The sequence below is a fragment of the Folsomia candida genome, unplaced genomic scaffold (genome assembly GCF_002217175.1).
Source record: "Folsomia candida strain VU population unplaced genomic scaffold, ASM221717v1 Fcan01_Sc018, whole genome shotgun sequence".
Lineage (NCBI taxonomy): Eukaryota > Metazoa > Arthropoda > Collembola > Entomobryomorpha > Isotomidae > Folsomia > Folsomia candida.
The window spans coordinates 2,376,487-2,392,161 of NW_019091210.1; the positions used below are offsets into that span (position 1 = coordinate 2,376,487).

The 15,675-nt window shown below is 38.8% G+C and overlaps 4 protein-coding genes and 2 long non-coding RNA genes across 8 annotated transcripts; 5 read left to right on the forward strand and 1 right to left on the reverse strand.

The window, feature by feature from the left end:
* The first annotated feature begins 2,401 nt into the window (after window positions 1-2,401).
* On the forward strand, window positions 2,402-3,202 carry LOC118437957 (zinc finger protein 425-like). Its single transcript, XM_035857553.1, has 2 exons — window positions 2,402-2,755; window positions 2,834-3,202. The coding sequence occupies exons 1-2, from the start codon at window positions 2,414-2,416 to the stop codon at window positions 3,095-3,097; spliced, it is 606 nt and encodes a 201-aa protein (XP_035713446.1). The 5' UTR covers window positions 2,402-2,413; the 3' UTR covers window positions 3,098-3,202.
* A 539-nt stretch (window positions 3,203-3,741) lies between these two features.
* On the forward strand, window positions 3,742-4,683 carry LOC118437956. The gene is made up of 2 exons (XR_004836508.1): window positions 3,742-3,842; window positions 4,581-4,683. It is a non-coding gene; the product is annotated as an uncharacterized LOC118437956 (long non-coding RNA).
* Window positions 3,988-4,531, reverse strand: LOC118437955. Its single transcript, XR_004836507.1, has 2 exons — window positions 4,359-4,531; window positions 3,988-4,272 (listed from the first exon to the last, which is right to left on the reverse strand). It is a non-coding gene; the product is annotated as an uncharacterized LOC118437955 (long non-coding RNA).
* A 989-nt stretch (window positions 4,684-5,672) lies between the features above and the next one.
* On the forward strand, window positions 5,673-7,924 carry LOC118438034 (zinc finger protein 596-like). Its single transcript, XM_035857714.1, has 3 exons — window positions 5,673-5,889; window positions 5,975-6,382; window positions 7,003-7,924. The coding sequence occupies exons 1-3, from the start codon at window positions 5,827-5,829 to the stop codon at window positions 7,384-7,386; spliced, it is 855 nt and encodes a 284-aa protein (XP_035713607.1). The 5' UTR covers window positions 5,673-5,826; the 3' UTR covers window positions 7,387-7,924.
* Window positions 7,925-8,678: 754 nt separating this feature from the next.
* On the forward strand, window positions 8,679-10,385 carry LOC110857252 (zinc finger protein 708). Of its 2 annotated transcripts, none has more exons than XM_035857866.1 (4): window positions 8,679-8,829; window positions 8,906-9,074; window positions 9,161-9,568; window positions 9,638-10,385. In XM_035857866.1, exons 2-4 carry the CDS (start codon window positions 8,955-8,957, stop codon window positions 10,016-10,018), a joined length of 909 nt encoding a protein of 302 aa, XP_035713759.1. In that variant the 5' UTR covers window positions 8,679-8,829; window positions 8,906-8,954; the 3' UTR covers window positions 10,019-10,385. The 2 variants fall into 2 exon arrangements, with proteins under 2 accessions (XP_035713759.1, XP_035713760.1); XM_035857867.1 differs by having other exon boundaries at window positions 8,724-8,829; window positions 8,917-9,074.
* A 1,417-nt stretch (window positions 10,386-11,802) lies between these two features.
* On the forward strand, window positions 11,803-13,597 carry LOC110857340 (gastrula zinc finger protein XlCGF7.1). Of its 2 annotated transcripts, none has more exons than XM_022105949.2 (4): window positions 11,803-11,919; window positions 12,004-12,201; window positions 12,295-12,702; window positions 12,771-13,597. In XM_022105949.2, exons 2-4 carry the CDS (start codon window positions 12,085-12,087, stop codon window positions 13,167-13,169), a joined length of 924 nt encoding a protein of 307 aa, XP_021961641.1. In that variant the 5' UTR covers window positions 11,803-11,919; window positions 12,004-12,084; the 3' UTR covers window positions 13,170-13,597. The 2 variants fall into 2 exon arrangements, with proteins under 2 accessions (XP_021961641.1, XP_035713839.1); XM_035857946.1 differs by having other exon boundaries at window positions 11,841-11,934.
* The last annotated feature ends 2,078 nt before the right edge of the window (window positions 13,598-15,675 follow it).

Sequence of the window (15,675 nt, forward strand, 5' to 3'; positions counted from 1 at the left end):
GCTCTTGATGGGAAGATCTTCTTGAGAATTTGTCCAATTTTGATGTAACAGGACGCGTTTTCAGAAATATAAGAGGTTCCAAGTTTTAATTTTGAGGTGTTTTGTTTCCAGAAAGTCACATTTACTTCTTGGTCAGCAAGGTCCACTTCATCGATGATGGCCACGTACCACTGGTTTTCGTAGACACATGCAATCCAATCGCTGACGGCACATTCATCGATGATGACCAGAGGTTGAGCAACTTCGGATTCCATTATTTTAGTTGCCATCACCGTGGTGTCCCGAGAAACTTCATAAAGGTGAATTTTTCCCGATCCAATTTCAACACGGTGAGCTTGTTGAGTTCCAGGAATGGTTGTGATGGTCTCGTACCGGGTTGTCAAATCTTTTTCTTCAATAATCTTCTGAACTTCGGAATCCGAGACGAATATATATTCAATTCCCTCAATATTTGAACTGCACCAGAGGAAGAATTCTTCTGCGGTTGTAATTTTGATACCTTGAAGAGATGCAATTCTTGCTCGACGTTTGGCAATTCCTCCTTGAGCATCTTGAGGTCCCTTCATATGAGCAGTTGCTCCATAGTGCCATACGGCTATAATTCCAAAGTCGTTCTGATGGTGGTATAAGTTGCAGAAATTCTTGCGATTCTTGTATTGAGCTGCAGATCCATCTGAAACGTAGTGAATTTTGGTAATTCTGATTTGGGCAGCAGCAAACTCTCGAACAAGTCTTGGTATGAGCTTAGTCTGGAATGCGTAGAAGGAATTTGTGTCATGAGTGGTGCAATCACTGATAATAGATATGCTCATGTTGTATACAACTTCGTTCACGGCCCAGTAGATTGTGAAGGGGTGAATAGTGATCTGTTTGTGGGAGAAGTATTCGGACTGGACAGCATTCTGGATTACAGGTGAGTAGTTTTCGGAAAAGTCTCCCCAAATGAAGAGCTCACCAGGCTTCAGATTCTTTCGAAGATCCACAAGAAATTCATGCTGAGCTTTGCTGATGTAGTGATGTTTCAACAGCTTCTCCAGTTCCGAAGTTGCAAAGTCCAAGAAGTCTTCGGTTTCTTTTTCCTCAGTCACGTATTGAGTTCCGTCTGTCGTCAGCCATCTTCGGTATGAAATTGACGTGTTGTTCCTGATGACTTCGTTTTCTCTTAAAGCTATTTTGAAGTTTGTTGTAGATCCTTTACACTTTGTACATCGTCTGTAGTAGCAATCCTTGCCTCCACTTTCACAGACTAATTGTGAAATTGAAGGCTTGATGGATGAAATCTTGATGGCATGGAACAGCAGCTTCACATTTTCATGGTAAATGCACACGCAAACGTTGTGGTATCCCTTGCTGGTTAGCGAGATGCATTCTCGTGGCCGCAGCATCATGAATGACGATTTCCCAACTTTCGAATCCGGGTACTGAATCTTGAAATTTTGGTAGAGCTCACTGAGATTGCTTAGAAGATATCGTTTCTGCTTGTGTTCTCGTCTTCCTGTTTCCTTGTTCTTGATGGACAGAAAATCCTTTTGTCCTGGGCAGGCTCTTGACACATCATCTTGATAATAGAAATCTTGAATATTGGATTTGGTTTCTTGGGTAATTTTGTATCCAGATTTTGGTTTTATTGGAGGAAGGATTGTGTCGGTTTCTTTACGACGTTTGCGGCTTCCCTGGACCAAGCGTTTCCCAATATTGAAGAAATCTTGAGTCTTCTTAATACTCCAAGACGGTGGAACTAAGGTAAGCAGTTGTTTTTTTTCGGCTTGAGAACATCCTTGCAATCTTAGCTTCAAGTGCTTCATGATCCAGTTGAGATCTGTAGAATCCTGGAGAAGTTGTTCTTGATTGTGTTGTTCTTTGTCTGGAATTGGTAGTCCGACATCTTGGAATCCTGTGGTGATTGTCTTCGTTACTTGCTCAAGTTCTCTTGTGACTAGATTACTTTGTTGCTTGAGATTTCTTCTGTTCAATGCTATTGCAGGGGCCGAAGGGGAAATTGTTTGCTTGATACTTGTTAACGTCTCGACCAATCTCTTCTTTGAGGCTGGTTCTTCAAAGGTAGGATCTTCCGAATCTTGATCTTGAATTTCTTGGGTATCATCATAGCAGAATTTTGCGTCCTTGCATATCGCTTGATTTGGTAATAATCCCAGAAACTCCCACTTTTTTAGTTTTATTTTAAAAAACTGGAGAATTCCAAAGATGAACCAACTCGTGTGAGAGATAAAAAGCATCTCAACACGAGTTGGTTCATAATCCCGGTAAACAATTTGCAGAGAGTGAGAAGTGAGACAGACCACCATACGGCACTGTCGCATCGACAGTCGCCGGTGGTGGTGATACCCACCAGAGTCCAACTCTCACTCTGCTTTTTGCTAAAAATGGAAACAGGGTTTGTGGAACAGTTGGTATGGCTCTCCTCAGTTGTGTCACATGTCATCGTGCGTTCTTCAATTCGACCACCTTAAGGAACCATATTAAACGTGCTCACAGCACCAAGGAACGACCTCGTTTCCCATGTTCGTTTCCCGGCTGTGAGAAAACCTTCCTAAACAAGATCTACATTTCACAACATGTAAAAACTGAACACGCCCAGACTCCGATCCTATTTGCTTGCACCCTTTGTGGCAGAGAATTTAAACTTAAGAACCATCTTAACAATCACTTTTCCACCCATACGAAGGAGAAGTCGTTTAAGTGTGCCACTTGTGGGAGGAGCTTCGCCCTTAAGATGAACCTGAAAAATCACGAGGTACGTTAATAAGCACGTTCTGGGAAAAGTTAAGTACCTATTTATATATTTATTTATATATGCATGTTAATTTTGCAGGTGACGCATTTGGAAAAATCTTCCAGGGAAATGTTGAAGTGTGACATCTGTGCTCAGACCATTTTAGGGAGAGCTAGCCTTCAGCGCCACATTCGACATGTTCACGAAAAGAAGTGGAATTATCCGTGCTCGTATTGCGAAAAGAAGTGGATAAGTAACAAAGATTTAAAGCGACACGTGGAGTCGATGCACCCAGCGGACAAGGAGAAGATTCATCCCTGCGACAAGTGCGAGTACAACAGAGTCACTCAAAATTCACCTTAACTCGACATGTGGCGCATAACCATACTGCGAAGAGGCACGAGTGCTACTTTTGGAAGAAGCGGTTTGCCAGGTTCGAAGAATTGGCCGGACACTGCAGTCAGGTTCATTGTCTCGAGAAGTAAAAGAGTAGATGCGTTTCGTAATGATTAAAATTGTATTCTTATTTTACTCGATTTCGCAATTTTCATATATGTACAAGCGGTACTAATTCCATCAAATCATCACCTGTGTTTGGTCCCATTTCGACTATCTGTTGTTTCGATATTCTGATCATGCCTTTCAGTTGACGCATTTATTTCATCCATCGGAAATTTGTCAAATTTTCCATTCCTATTTTAAATGCTTCTCAAAATTGTAATGGATAAAATAAAAGAATGTTGACTAAAGGCTCGTTTGAAAACGAATTTGAAGAAGGGAATATGCATCAATGAGGTTTTTATAATGTACTAGAGAATAAACTAATTTTTAATAAATTGCGTTACTAATTTGCCCCTTAAATGTTATACATACTAATTTTTTTAAATCTTTATCAGCTAATATGTGTTCACCAAGTCTTTTATGGACAAGTATTAAGCATTGCATACAATCACTACAATCAGTGATTCCTAATTTTTGACTTAATTATTTAATATAACTCGTTACACTCTTAGAAATCCATACTTTATATGACGTAAAATATAACTCGATATAACTTCCAAAGTGCCACTACCCCACTTATAGCGAATCGCTCTCTCTCGGCCACAAAGTAAGCCATTTTACCCTGTAACAATATTCACAGGGTAACTGAGCGCCCAATAGGGTAACGACCGTAACCCTAAATCGCGTTGATTATGACTTTACTTTCTTGCTTTGATGACCCCAGGAAAAGTTACTTAAGCGTAGTCGCAGTATTAGTACTTTAATAATATATTTTATTTCACATTCAACATTGCATTACAAATTACCCTTATTATGAACCACTAGTGAGGATATTTGTAAGCGCTGGACCCTATTAACTTAAGATAATTTTTTTAATGTTATACTAAAGGTTTAAAATTAGTTTTGCACTTAAAACAAAGATATACCAAGTTCTCACAAATTGTACAATGCATTCCAAAGCCGACCTAAAATGACCTAGAAAACCTGACAATTTTCTCCTGAAATTATTAACAGAGTCTCGTCCGTAATATCGTCATCTGTTTAAAGACAATTAAAATAAAAAATTAAACGCAATGTAAATTAAATTTGTGTATAAATTATGCAAATTGTGCGAATTTCTTACCCTTCAGCGTCCCCGTCCAAATTGTTGCAATAACCTCCTCGTTTCCTCCATTATTTGCTTATGAGTTAACTAACTAATTAATTAACTATCAATTTAACTAACCAGCACTGACTGGCTGAGCTGCGAGTTGTAATGAGAGCGAGGGAAAAGTCAGCGTCTGAAGAATATCCTAAATGGGGCTTGCTTACTCTAAATGGTATAATAGCTTACTTTATGGTTTAGAAAATAGTGGTTTTACTTCACATTTGGTGAGTTTTGTCATTACTTTGAATGAAGTTGACCATTTTACTTCGAATCAAGTGAGGTTTACTTTAAACCGCATAACGTTCCATTTTACTTCATGAAAAGATATTGAATTTTCTAAGAGTGTAGACAATCCCGGTATAGCATGAGAACGGTTCCATTTTTAGTCAATTGTTTGAATATCTATTCATTTCATATGTGTCATTATCCAATACATAAAAATCAAGCCAGTGGACAACCTAATAATGCTACATGTTGAAAGTTGGGTAAAACGGAAATAATAAAATTCGAATTGACAGTGATTTACAATTTGATAAAAAGAGTTTCACAAAATTCGGTCAGCAACATTACTTACGTCGTTTTAAAAATTTTCCAATCGTGGAGAATTGTTGGCTGCATATTTTCCCCAGCGTTCGACTCAGGCATATATACATACATATGTATGCCAGCGTGGATGCATCTTAAATTTTATTATGTACGTACATACATGAGTACATCCATTTATTTTCTTTATGCAAGATTTTAACGGATTGTGCCTGTCGTTGTGCGTGGAGTACTGGCAACCTCACATCCTTCCTTTCTGCATAAGTGGAGAAGGGTTGCATAGGATTATGAACATCATAACTGAACTCCGACAGATCCTATTTCCGTCCCAAGGTGACGAAAGGGTTCACTTTATTCAATTGCAGCCTGCAAGTTGCAGGGATACATATCTGAGGATTTATTTGAACAATCGGGCACAGTCCCTCAACACTTTTATCACCGACAGGTGAATCATCCTCAGCCTTTTTCCAACCATAAATTTTGACCTTGGTCTTAAACTGATCTATGTAATGGAAACGAGCAGCACAGTTCAAACTCGTGAAGTTAAAGCAGCGTCATCACCTTAAGTAAAATTACGCCGTACAGGGAATATATTTTTTCTACATACATAGTTTAAAGTGTAATTAATTAGACAGTTTCTTCGTCAATCTTCGTCACGTGGATATAATTTGTGAACTTTTCAAAAATTGTAAATATCAATTTTGATATATATATATATATTCAATTTACATATAAATGCACGAAATAAATAAGTTCATATGTTGACAACCAAATAGTTGCGGCTTTCATGCAAAACTTTGTGAAAACTAATTGCATTTAAGTGTTTGAAATTTACGTCCGATAGTTTTTGTTCACTTTTGCTCACTTTTGTCCCAAGAGTTCCAAAACGTTAAAAACGGAGATGTCCTTTGCCACAGATCTCGCATCACAATCACAGGCTCCCGACGCGAAAGTGAAATGTCAGGTGAGTTTTTAGATTTAAAAAACTAAAACAGATTTCATAACTTCCTATGTCTTTGTAACTCACAACTTAAAAATGCATTGCTCAGGTTTGCGGGGGAATGTTTAAAAATGCACACAACCTACGCAGGCATATGAGGACCATGCACACCAACCGGGAGCGACCCAGCTGTCCCACGTGTAATCGGGTATTCTCCAATTCAGTCAACTTACGGGAACATATTGAAGTCGTCCACAGCACGGGGGAACGACCCCGTTTTCCATGCACGTTTCCAGGCTGTGAGAAAACCTATCTAAGAAAGACCGAAGTTTCAAAACACGTAAAAACTGACCACACCCAGAATCCAGTCCGATATCCGTGTTCACTTTGCGGAAAAGAATTTAAATTTAGGAACAACCTTACCACTCACATTGCCTCCCACACGACGGAAAAGCCGTACAAGTGTACCACCTGTGGGAAGGGTTTCGCCAAAATGATAAAGATTAGACGTCATGAGGTAAATAAGAATTTTGGAATAAAACCTACCGTAAAAACTCAAATAGTAGCCCTGCCTTTTTTCATAATTTAATAAATAGTGACCTTGCTCAAATAGTAGCCCTGCTTAAATAGTAGCCGTGCCCTAATAGTAGCATTATTCGAATTATAATTAATTTCTAGTGTACGTACATGCAACCAGATATCTCCTAGCCTGCTCATTTAAGTAATTAAATCACAATTCAATTGAATCTCAGTTATACAAAATCGAATTGAACACGAAATTCGGCTCATCGGAGAAATTATTAAAATTAAGAGCAGGCCTAACCCATAGAATTGTCATCTAGTACGAATCTAAGGGAGAATTTGGTGTTGTTATTAAACTTTAATTTGAGTTTGATTCTGGAAAAAAAATTACAATAGCTGTTTGCTAATAGTAGCCCTGCATATTTTCATAATTTTATAAATAATGACCGTGCCCAAATAGTAGCCTTGCTCAAATAGTAGCCAGGTCCCAGCTACCGATTTTTTAAATAGTAGCTCCCGGCTACTAATTGAGTTTTTACGGTATGCAAATATGTAAAGATATTTACACACTAGATGTAAAATTAAAATTTACCAATTTGCAAATTTACTATACAGAAGACACACTTAGAAAAATCCAGCCGATCCAGGATCCAGTGTCATCTCTGTCGTCAGACCTTCTTAGGCCGGGATGGCCTACAACGCCACATTCGATTTTACCATCAAAAGGAGAAGAATTATCAGTGCACATTGTGTGCCAATTGGTTCCAGTCAGCGCGATCTTTGAAGGGTCACGTGGAGGCGATACACCCGGCGAACAAGGAGAAGATTTATTCCTGTAACAAATGTGAGTACGGGAGCCACTCAAAACGCAATTTCGCTCAACACGTGCGCACTCATAATGCTGCGAATTGGCGCAAGTGTTACTTTTGCAAGAAGCAGTTCTCCGGCTGGCAAATATTGGTCAGACACTGTAGCCGAATTCATTGTCTCGAGAAGTAAACGAGTAAATATTTTTCATTGTGCCTATAATTTAACTCTCGTTTGACAGTGGTAATTTTCATGCACAAGCGATGTTTTTTTAGATTAACGTGGTAAAATGGGCGTTACTTTTTTGTTAGCGTTGAATTAATCTCATTCTGACATGGAAAAGAGGTAGCGTAAAACTACCAAGTAATTGATGCATGTATACTCAATTAAGTAAAAATTGTATAAAACCAATTGTTACTTGGAATTTTATTTGGGTCGGCAGCAGTAATTTTTAGTGTGGGGTAGCTGATTTTCTTTAAACTGAAAATCGCACCTTAATCAATCTGTATTCTACCAATGGAAATAATTACGAACATCAGCTAACACGTTGATGCATTATCAAAGGGTCGCATTTTTTTACTATCACAAATTGAATGATGATTTGGAAAAAAGTGAGCCTTAAAATAAGACAAATTCGTACATACGTTCATATACCCTAGCTGCATGCATATGTAAATATGTATGTACGCATTTGTAATACAAGTCGAACCAACGTTTGCTGTACATATATACAAATATTTATGCATAAATACCACGGTAAGATATGTCACAAAAATAAAGAAAATGTTAAAAATGGTGATGCAAATAAATCAATATGCCAACATTTGTGCCCGACCGTGAAATTAAACGGTTTTCGCTGTTTCTTACATGATTAAAAAAAGTTAGACTTCCGAGAATTTGATAAGGTAAAAGATCATGCACAAAGTTTTGCTCTCAGACAGACGCCTTGGATTAATGCCAGCAAGTCTTAAAATGGAACTTGTTTCTCACTTTGAGCTTTTGCATGATGATAATTAAAATCTAATTATCTCTGCCTAATTTATCAAATTTATGTACTAAGTGATCAGTTATGGTTGAAACTCGAAGAGTCTTTTGACGTTCGAATAAGAATATTTGAACATATATATCTTGGCGTTTTTTTAATATAAAATAAATATTTCGGACGTTATAAAAAATATTTTCCTGGGATGGGAATAACTACGTAGGCGTACACGCACAGTTTTGTAATGTATGTACATGCATACACAAGTACATACATTTGCAGGGGGTACCACATAAGGACGGAGGGTTGTGATCAATTGTAGTTAATGAAGGAATTCAGTAATTCCAGTCGTAATTATTCTAGCGTGGAACTGTTCCTTTGTGAGGGACTTAAATATCACAAAAATCCATTTGTGCATGATTTTCGTAAGGTCCTCAGAACGTGGTTAGTTATTTTTACCCAAAGAGAACTTAAGGAACCGACCATTTCTTTGTGGCATGCAGTTCAATGTCAATACTTAAAAAATGCGACCCTTTTCCGATCCACCATTCACTTCACTGAATGACTAACTACTTACACGCCGGATCAACAACTTGTTAAAAATCATTCCGAAATGTATTTGTGCATTTTTCCACCGCAAATTTCGAAATTGTGTGAGTTCCCAACTATAAATTAGTTTAAGTTAATTTACGTAGTTAAGCACTTTTAAGATATCCAACCTAATTTTAGTAAGTATCTAGAAGTCAAGAGACTTCTTAAAACCGATAACCGACTCTTGATGGATGTCAAATCGCGGAATAAATGGGAATGTCTCGAGTGTTCAAAAACATTCAAAACCAAGAGGAATTTGGAGATGCATGTTTTCACGCATGACCCAAATGCCAAAGTGAAGTGTGAGGTGAGCGATTAGACTTGTAGAAATTTAAGTTAATTTTACCCCGTCCACGTGCCATGTGTAATTCATAGCCTTTCTGCATTGCTTAGATTTGTGGAAAAATTTCGAAAAATCCTCCCTCCTTGTCTTCCCACATGGCACTACTTCACACCGACCGGGAACGACCCAGTTGTAAAATTTGTCACCGGGTATTTTTCTCCGCTCAACGTTTACAAAGTCATATTGACACCTTCCACAGCACGAGGGAACGGCCTCGTTTTCAATGCGAGTATCCCGGCTGTGAGATAACCTACCTAAGCAAGGGCAGTCTTCGGCAACACGTAAAAACTGAACATGCCGAGAACCCGGTCCGATTTCCGTGCTCACTTTGCGGAAAAGAATTTAAAACCAGGGCTGAACTTGGACGACACATTCCCACCCACACGACGGAGAAGCCATACAATTGTTCAACATGTGGGAGCAGTTTTTCCAGGATGGAAAACATGAAACGTCACGAGGTACATAGCATTTTGTAGGGAAGTCAAGGTTAAAAATACCACTGCATATTATTATTATTCATTTTATAGTTGACGCATTTGGAAAAATCTACCCGAGACATGTACCAGTGTCCAGCCTGTCCTCAGACTTTCACAACTAGAAGTACACTACAATTGCACGTGCTAGTTGTGCTTGAAAATCAGAGGAATTATCCGTGCGCATTTTGTTACAAGAGATTCGCCAAATCCTCAGACTTGAATTGTCACATGAAGGCGATGCATGCCACGAATGAAGAACTGGTCCATTTCTGCGATAAATGCGAATACAAGAGCCATTCGAAGCGCAATTTGGCCACACACAGGGTACGGCACAATGCAGCGAGGCATAATTGTTACTTCTGTGGGAAGAAATTCTTCACTTTTCAAGATTTGGTACGACACACCAATTGCACTCATACGTTGGAAAAGTAAAGATAAGCCTTTGTAGTTATCATTTATTATGTTCTTTAATGATTTGAAGATAAATAGTCCTTGCCATTTACATAAATACTGACATTAGATGAATCTGTAGTCAAAAATGGGTATAATTGCCAAATTTTTCGAATTTTTTAAGAAGTTAAGAAGGACAACCAAGTTTAATCGTTATTTTTTTGTGATGTAAAAACAACTAGACTTGATAAATACTTTTTTACAGAATTTGAACAGAAAGGAAAAACATAATGTTGCAGTATATATACTATAATAATCTTTTGGAGTAGTTTTGGAGGAGTGTAAGGTTACTAAGGTTGGTAACGTTTTAGAAAAATAAAAATGTAAAGCAAATTTCATTGTTGTCAAACTTTCTTGTCCATAGCAAATTTTTAAAATGGTGCAGACAATGCCCAGTGGAAATTGAAACATACGGAAAAAGGCCCGCAAAAGCCATTGGGTATTGAAACGTGTAAAATGCATCAATTTAAGTATTCCCAAAAAGGCGACTTTTTGCACACTCCTGGCAAGTAACCTGTCTACAAATCCATTACCAAAAACCCTCAAAGGATCATATCTCTCTACTCCTAAATTTCAATCCGTTAGGTCATCCGAAGACGAAAATACGTAGGGTAAGGTGTTAAAAATTCTCCCATTAGCCTACGCTTGTTCCCCCGTGTGACCCCACCAGAGTCTAGCGGGCAGCCCAAGTTTTTCGGCATGCCTTGCCCAGCCCACGTGGGCATGGGCCGGGCGGGCACAAAAGAGATGGGCTGGGCTGGGCATTTTATTGCCCAAGAAATTCGGGCCGGGCTGGTCTGGGGATTTTATTGCCCAAGAAATTCGGGCCGGGCTGGTCTGGGCATTGAAAACATGCTTCCCAGCTACACTCTGGACCCCACCCTTTCGCCCACTCCATCCTCAATACGCCGTGGACTTGATGAATATCACAATATAGATAAACTTGACTGCAAACTCGCTAGAAATTCATGGGCTTTTCTAGTCTCAGGAAGTGTGGCAAATTCGAACCAAATCACGGTATCATACTCGGGATGACTTTGCACAGGTTTTGCTGGTGAAAACATTGGTGGTTCTGCCCCTTCTGCCAAAATATTTTCCGGATCCTCCACCCCCGTGACTCGTATGTCGCACGAGCCTGCGTTCGTATATTCCCCCTGGGCATGCCACTCCGAAGCCAAATCGTCACAATCTTTCCATATAATTGAAACAACTGTTTGAAAGTTTTGCCGCGATGTGACCACCACGAAGGAATTTGGCCTGAAGATTGGCGTATTCTTGGGAACGTACAAAAAATGGTTTTTTGACAAACCCCAATAATCCATGGACCCAGTGAGATACGAGACAATAACAATTAAACGAAATCCCAGCGAGAAAGAGACCCCCAAATGTGTGGAATTCTTGCGAGAGATGTATATGAATTTATCTTTCACACAAATTACAAAAGTGGAGAAAAATGAACCCCCTTAAACCTGAGGCTACTTGAAATTGCTCTCTTCTTCGTATTTCGTAAATATTTTGGCGTTTGTTCATAAACATTGTATGTACATTTCGCTTTATCCTTCTGGGGAACAGCCAGACAGACGGACAAAGCCATAAAATCATTTTTTGCGCAGGCTAGGGGTCAAGATTCTCAGAAAATCCATCACCAACTAAACCAGTAGAAACATACCGACAATAAATTGCGGTTATTTTTATACACCACAAAGTGGTGTGCGTCGCATGCCTTTTGGTTATTGCACAATTGCAACCTTTTTTCTTGCTACATATAAATATATGAACCACAAGTCTTTCACCGTGCACTTCTCTCAAAATTTTTGTAGTTAAACGATCATATGCAAAGACGTTGTAGCTGCGAAGATAAGTTCGACACAAATATACATCAAGTACATATAAAAAAAGTATTCCTAAAAATTTAGTTTAAAAAATTGGGATATTTGTGCAGTTGAAATTGTAATTTATACTTACAGATTCCACGTACTGAGAAGTTAAACTAATTTTTAACAATTAGAAATCTGTAAATTCAAAAGCTTCCTGCAAACTTAATCTACATGGATATTAAGCCAGCGACAAACTGGGAAAGTCCAAAGAGCTCCAAAACGTCAAAACCAAAGTCCGTTACCAAGCATCTCGACACACAAACTCCCGATGCGAAAGTGAACTGCCAGGTGAGCGTTTAAATAATTCGTATAAAATCAAGACAGATTTTACAATTTCCAGTCTCCACATATCTAACTCAGAATTTGCACACGTACTGTCAGGTTTGTGGGAAAATTTTTAAAAATCCACCAAGCCTGCGATCTCACATGCGGAGTATTCACACCGACCGGGAACGACCCAGTTGTGACATATGTCATCGGGTCTTCTTCAATTCAGCAAACTTGCGGACCCATATGAAAGCCGTCCACAGCACTAGGGAACGACCTCGGTTCCCATGTGGATTTCGCGGATGTGAGAAAACTTTTCTGCATAAATCCCGAGTTTCGCAACACGTAAAAACCGAACATGCTGAGAATCCGGTCCGATTTCGGTGCACACTTTGCGGAAAGGACTTCAAAACAAGGACTGAACTTGAGACTCACATTTTCACACATACGACGGAGAAGCCGTACGATTGTGCCACTTGTGGGAGGAGTTTTGCTAGCAGGGAACACCTAAAAAGTCACGAGGTATGTAAGTATGTATGTTGTGCGAAGAACTGGGAAAAAAATTACCAATGTGGATATTAATTTTACAGATGACGCATTTGGAAAAATCTTACCGAGACAAGTTACAATGTGACATCTGCCCGCAGACCTTTTTAAGCAAACATGCTCTACAATTGCACACCCGAGTTGTGCATGAAAATCCGTGCACATCTTGTGGCAAGAGATTCCCCAACTCAACAGAATTGAAGCGTCACGTGGAGGCGAAACATGTCACGAATAAGGATCTGGTCCATTCCTGCGACAAATGCGAGTACAAGAGCCACTCGAAACACAATTTGGTTAAACACCGAAGACGTCACAATGCAGCAAGGCATAAATGTTACTTCTGCGGGAAGAAATTTGTCACTTTTTACGAATTGGTCAGACACTGTGGTCGAGTCCATGTATTGTATGTATGTACTATGTGGGGTGACCAGACTACTCATTAATAGAGACAGCCAGGCCAGCGGCGGTAGCGCAGGTCGAGTCCATACTCTAGAAAAGTTGAAATACTGATGAATATAAAAACTACTAGTTTTAAACTAGATATATAAATATCTATTTATGCCACGCACGCAGGGCGACCGAAGCCTGTGAATTTTGAATGCCACTTCTGTCGAAGAAATTTGACTTGGTACGACACTACTCCAATCGCTCCCATGCCCCGGAAAAGTAGAAATTTGATAGCTTTTAGATTTTGTTCGATTTAGTGTACTAACCTTTAAACTAACTTCTACACTTATAAATAGCATTATGCTGTAAAATCAACTTATCCGCGGAAATTGTACCTTGCAGAAGCAAATTATGATGTCGCTTAAAACTAGGATACATATGTAATTAATTTAGACGTCAAATAAAAACTCGCATCTTTGAATAATTTTTAGTATGCGGTACTGCCGGCCGCATTTGATTTAATTATGAATCACTTACTTCTGATGTTACTTCTGATGGCTATTTTTATGGGTATCAAAGGTTTGCATATCCAGCCTGCCTGTATGCAAACGTATATTTCAGTTTTCGATTTTTCGCCGCGGTGGCGATTTTAGACCTTACACTTGTCCTTGGCGAAAACTTCCTGTGGGCGTCAAAAAAATCGGGCACGGTCCAACCAAGCTCATTTTTCTTCAAAATGCATGCCGCATCCGATTAAAAATATTGCAAAGTTCAAAAAAATTATCCACGAAGTTTTTTTTTCGGAAAAATAATTTTGACTTTTGACCTGTGTGTGACATTAAAAAACGAGGAAATTGACCGTAGATACTGACTTTTTAGATCAATACTTTTTAGATTTTAAAGGAGTTTTAAATTTTTAAATTACGAGATCATATCGATATAAAGAAAATGCGGTCGTAGCATTAAATAAGTTACATACTGTAGATGGATATTAAGAAGACAGTGAAAATTTTGAAGCAGTTTGCCAACTTCCAAATATTGGTCAGACACTTTAGTCGAGTTCATTCATAATCTCGAAAAGTAAAAGAGTAATGTGTTTCATTATGTCTATAATTTTATGCTTGGTTCTTACCGTAGTAATTTTCATTTGTGCGTATGTAAATGCATTTTAGATGTATTACTTTTTCGTAAGTTTGAGTTAATCCATCATTCAGTTGGCGCATCGATTTCACCATTTGGCAATTTGTCCATAAATATTTTAAAGATTTCCAAAATTGTAGCAAAATGAATATTGACGAACTACAATAATAATTTATTAAAAACAATTGCTATCAATTTAACAAGTTTATATATTTGATCTGCTTTGATTTACAAAGATCTATCATAAATGTACTTGGATTACGTATATGTTAGGTATGAAGACATAATTTTAGGTTTGAGTAGTATGTTAATATGGATCTATTGTGGGTTATTCAGACCGGATATTTTCTAGAGACACCATTCATAGGGAATGGTAATGATAGACCAACCGCCCCCACTTCTTCGCACCCCAGATATTTAAGAAAATTCACAAAGGTTTCGAAATGTTGCATCATGTCAAGAGTAGGGTGTACAGTTATAACTTTCTTATGGGGCGGTTCCAATTTCTTAATGTTTGTCTTTGCATCGTACATGGGTTTGAAGTTGTCCCATTGTGACTTCAATTTCGCTTCTGTTATTTCTCGTGCCAGTCGTTGGACAGGAATGTTGAGAAAATATGACGACAACTCCAAATCGGAAATTTTACGTTGTCCATCGGGAGAAAGTGGTTGTCGATTGTTGGACGACTCGTTTGGTATGGGACACTCCTTTTTCACAAACAAGTCGCCCCACCCGTCGTCGTCCTCATCGCCGTCCTTGTCTTCGTCGCCAGGTCTGACTGACAGAGGGACGGAACACGTAGCATCGCCATTTACTCTGCAAACGTACACGTAATACTCACAATGGAACCTTTTTTCAAGCTACACCGGGATTAACTGGCGAGTTATTTCCAAAAATCAAGCTAAAACTTAGGAGTCACATAACACTTATCTTTCCGTTGAATGGCCACTTTAAAGAAAAATCTTGGCGGTTAAGTTCAATTTTTGAGCAAATTTTCTCTTGCTTTTTCCTCCACGCGAAAACCAAGACGCTCGTGTGAACTTTGACCTCTAATATTTTTCTTCAAAAGGGCCATTCAACGGAAAGATAAGCGTTATATGACTCCTACTTTTTGGCTTGATTTTTGGAAATAACTCGCTAGTCGATCCCGACGTAGCTTGAAAAAAGGTTCCATTGTCAGTGGAATGTAAACAAATGTTTGAATTCTTTGCTCCTTATGTATATACCCATCATCGCACGGGCCGGTGAGACGCGTACAAGTATCGTGATCAATCTGTGTCAGGTTAAGGTTTGACGTCGTCTTCTTATCATCCCCCGTGTACACGTGTGCTGGTCTGGAAATCCCCTTTCTTCTTGTCTTTGTATCCTGCATGATACAAACAAAATGTAATAAATATGTAAGGGAACTACATCTTTCAAAAA

What these genes read in the sequence shown, in the direction of transcription:
- LOC110857340 (XM_022105949.2), top strand. Translation starts at nt 12,085, where the DNA reads ATGGATATTAAGCCAGCGACAAACTGGGAAAGTCCAAAGAGCTCCAAA. An exon ending in ATGCGAAAGTGAACTGCCAG is followed by an intron (nt 12,202 to 12,294) that starts GTGAGCGTTTAA and finishes ACGTACTGTCAG; the next exon opens with GTTTGTGGGAAAATTTTTAA. An exon ending in AACACCTAAAAAGTCACGAG is followed by an intron (nt 12,703 to 12,770) that starts GTATGTAAGTAT and finishes TTAATTTTACAG; the next exon opens with ATGACGCATTTGGAAAAATC.
- LOC118437957 (XM_035857553.1), top strand. Translation starts at nt 2,414, where the DNA reads ATGGCTCTCCTCAGTTGTGTCACATGTCATCGTGCGTTCTTCAATTCG. An exon ending in TGAACCTGAAAAATCACGAG is followed by an intron (nt 2,756 to 2,833) that starts GTACGTTAATAA and finishes TTAATTTTGCAG; the next exon opens with GTGACGCATTTGGAAAAATC.
- LOC118438034 (XM_035857714.1), top strand. Translation starts at nt 5,827, where the DNA reads ATGTCCTTTGCCACAGATCTCGCATCACAATCACAGGCTCCCGACGCG. An exon ending in ACGCGAAAGTGAAATGTCAG is followed by an intron (nt 5,890 to 5,974) that starts GTGAGTTTTTAG and finishes TGCATTGCTCAG; the next exon opens with GTTTGCGGGGGAATGTTTAA. An exon ending in TAAAGATTAGACGTCATGAG is followed by an intron (nt 6,383 to 7,002) that starts GTAAATAAGAAT and finishes TTTACTATACAG; the next exon opens with AAGACACACTTAGAAAAATC.
- LOC110857252 (XM_035857866.1), top strand. Translation starts at nt 8,955, where the DNA reads ATGGATGTCAAATCGCGGAATAAATGGGAATGTCTCGAGTGTTCAAAA. An exon ending in ATGCCAAAGTGAAGTGTGAG is followed by an intron (nt 9,075 to 9,160) that starts GTGAGCGATTAG and finishes TGCATTGCTTAG; the next exon opens with ATTTGTGGAAAAATTTCGAA. An exon ending in AAAACATGAAACGTCACGAG is followed by an intron (nt 9,569 to 9,637) that starts GTACATAGCATT and finishes TTCATTTTATAG; the next exon opens with TTGACGCATTTGGAAAAATC.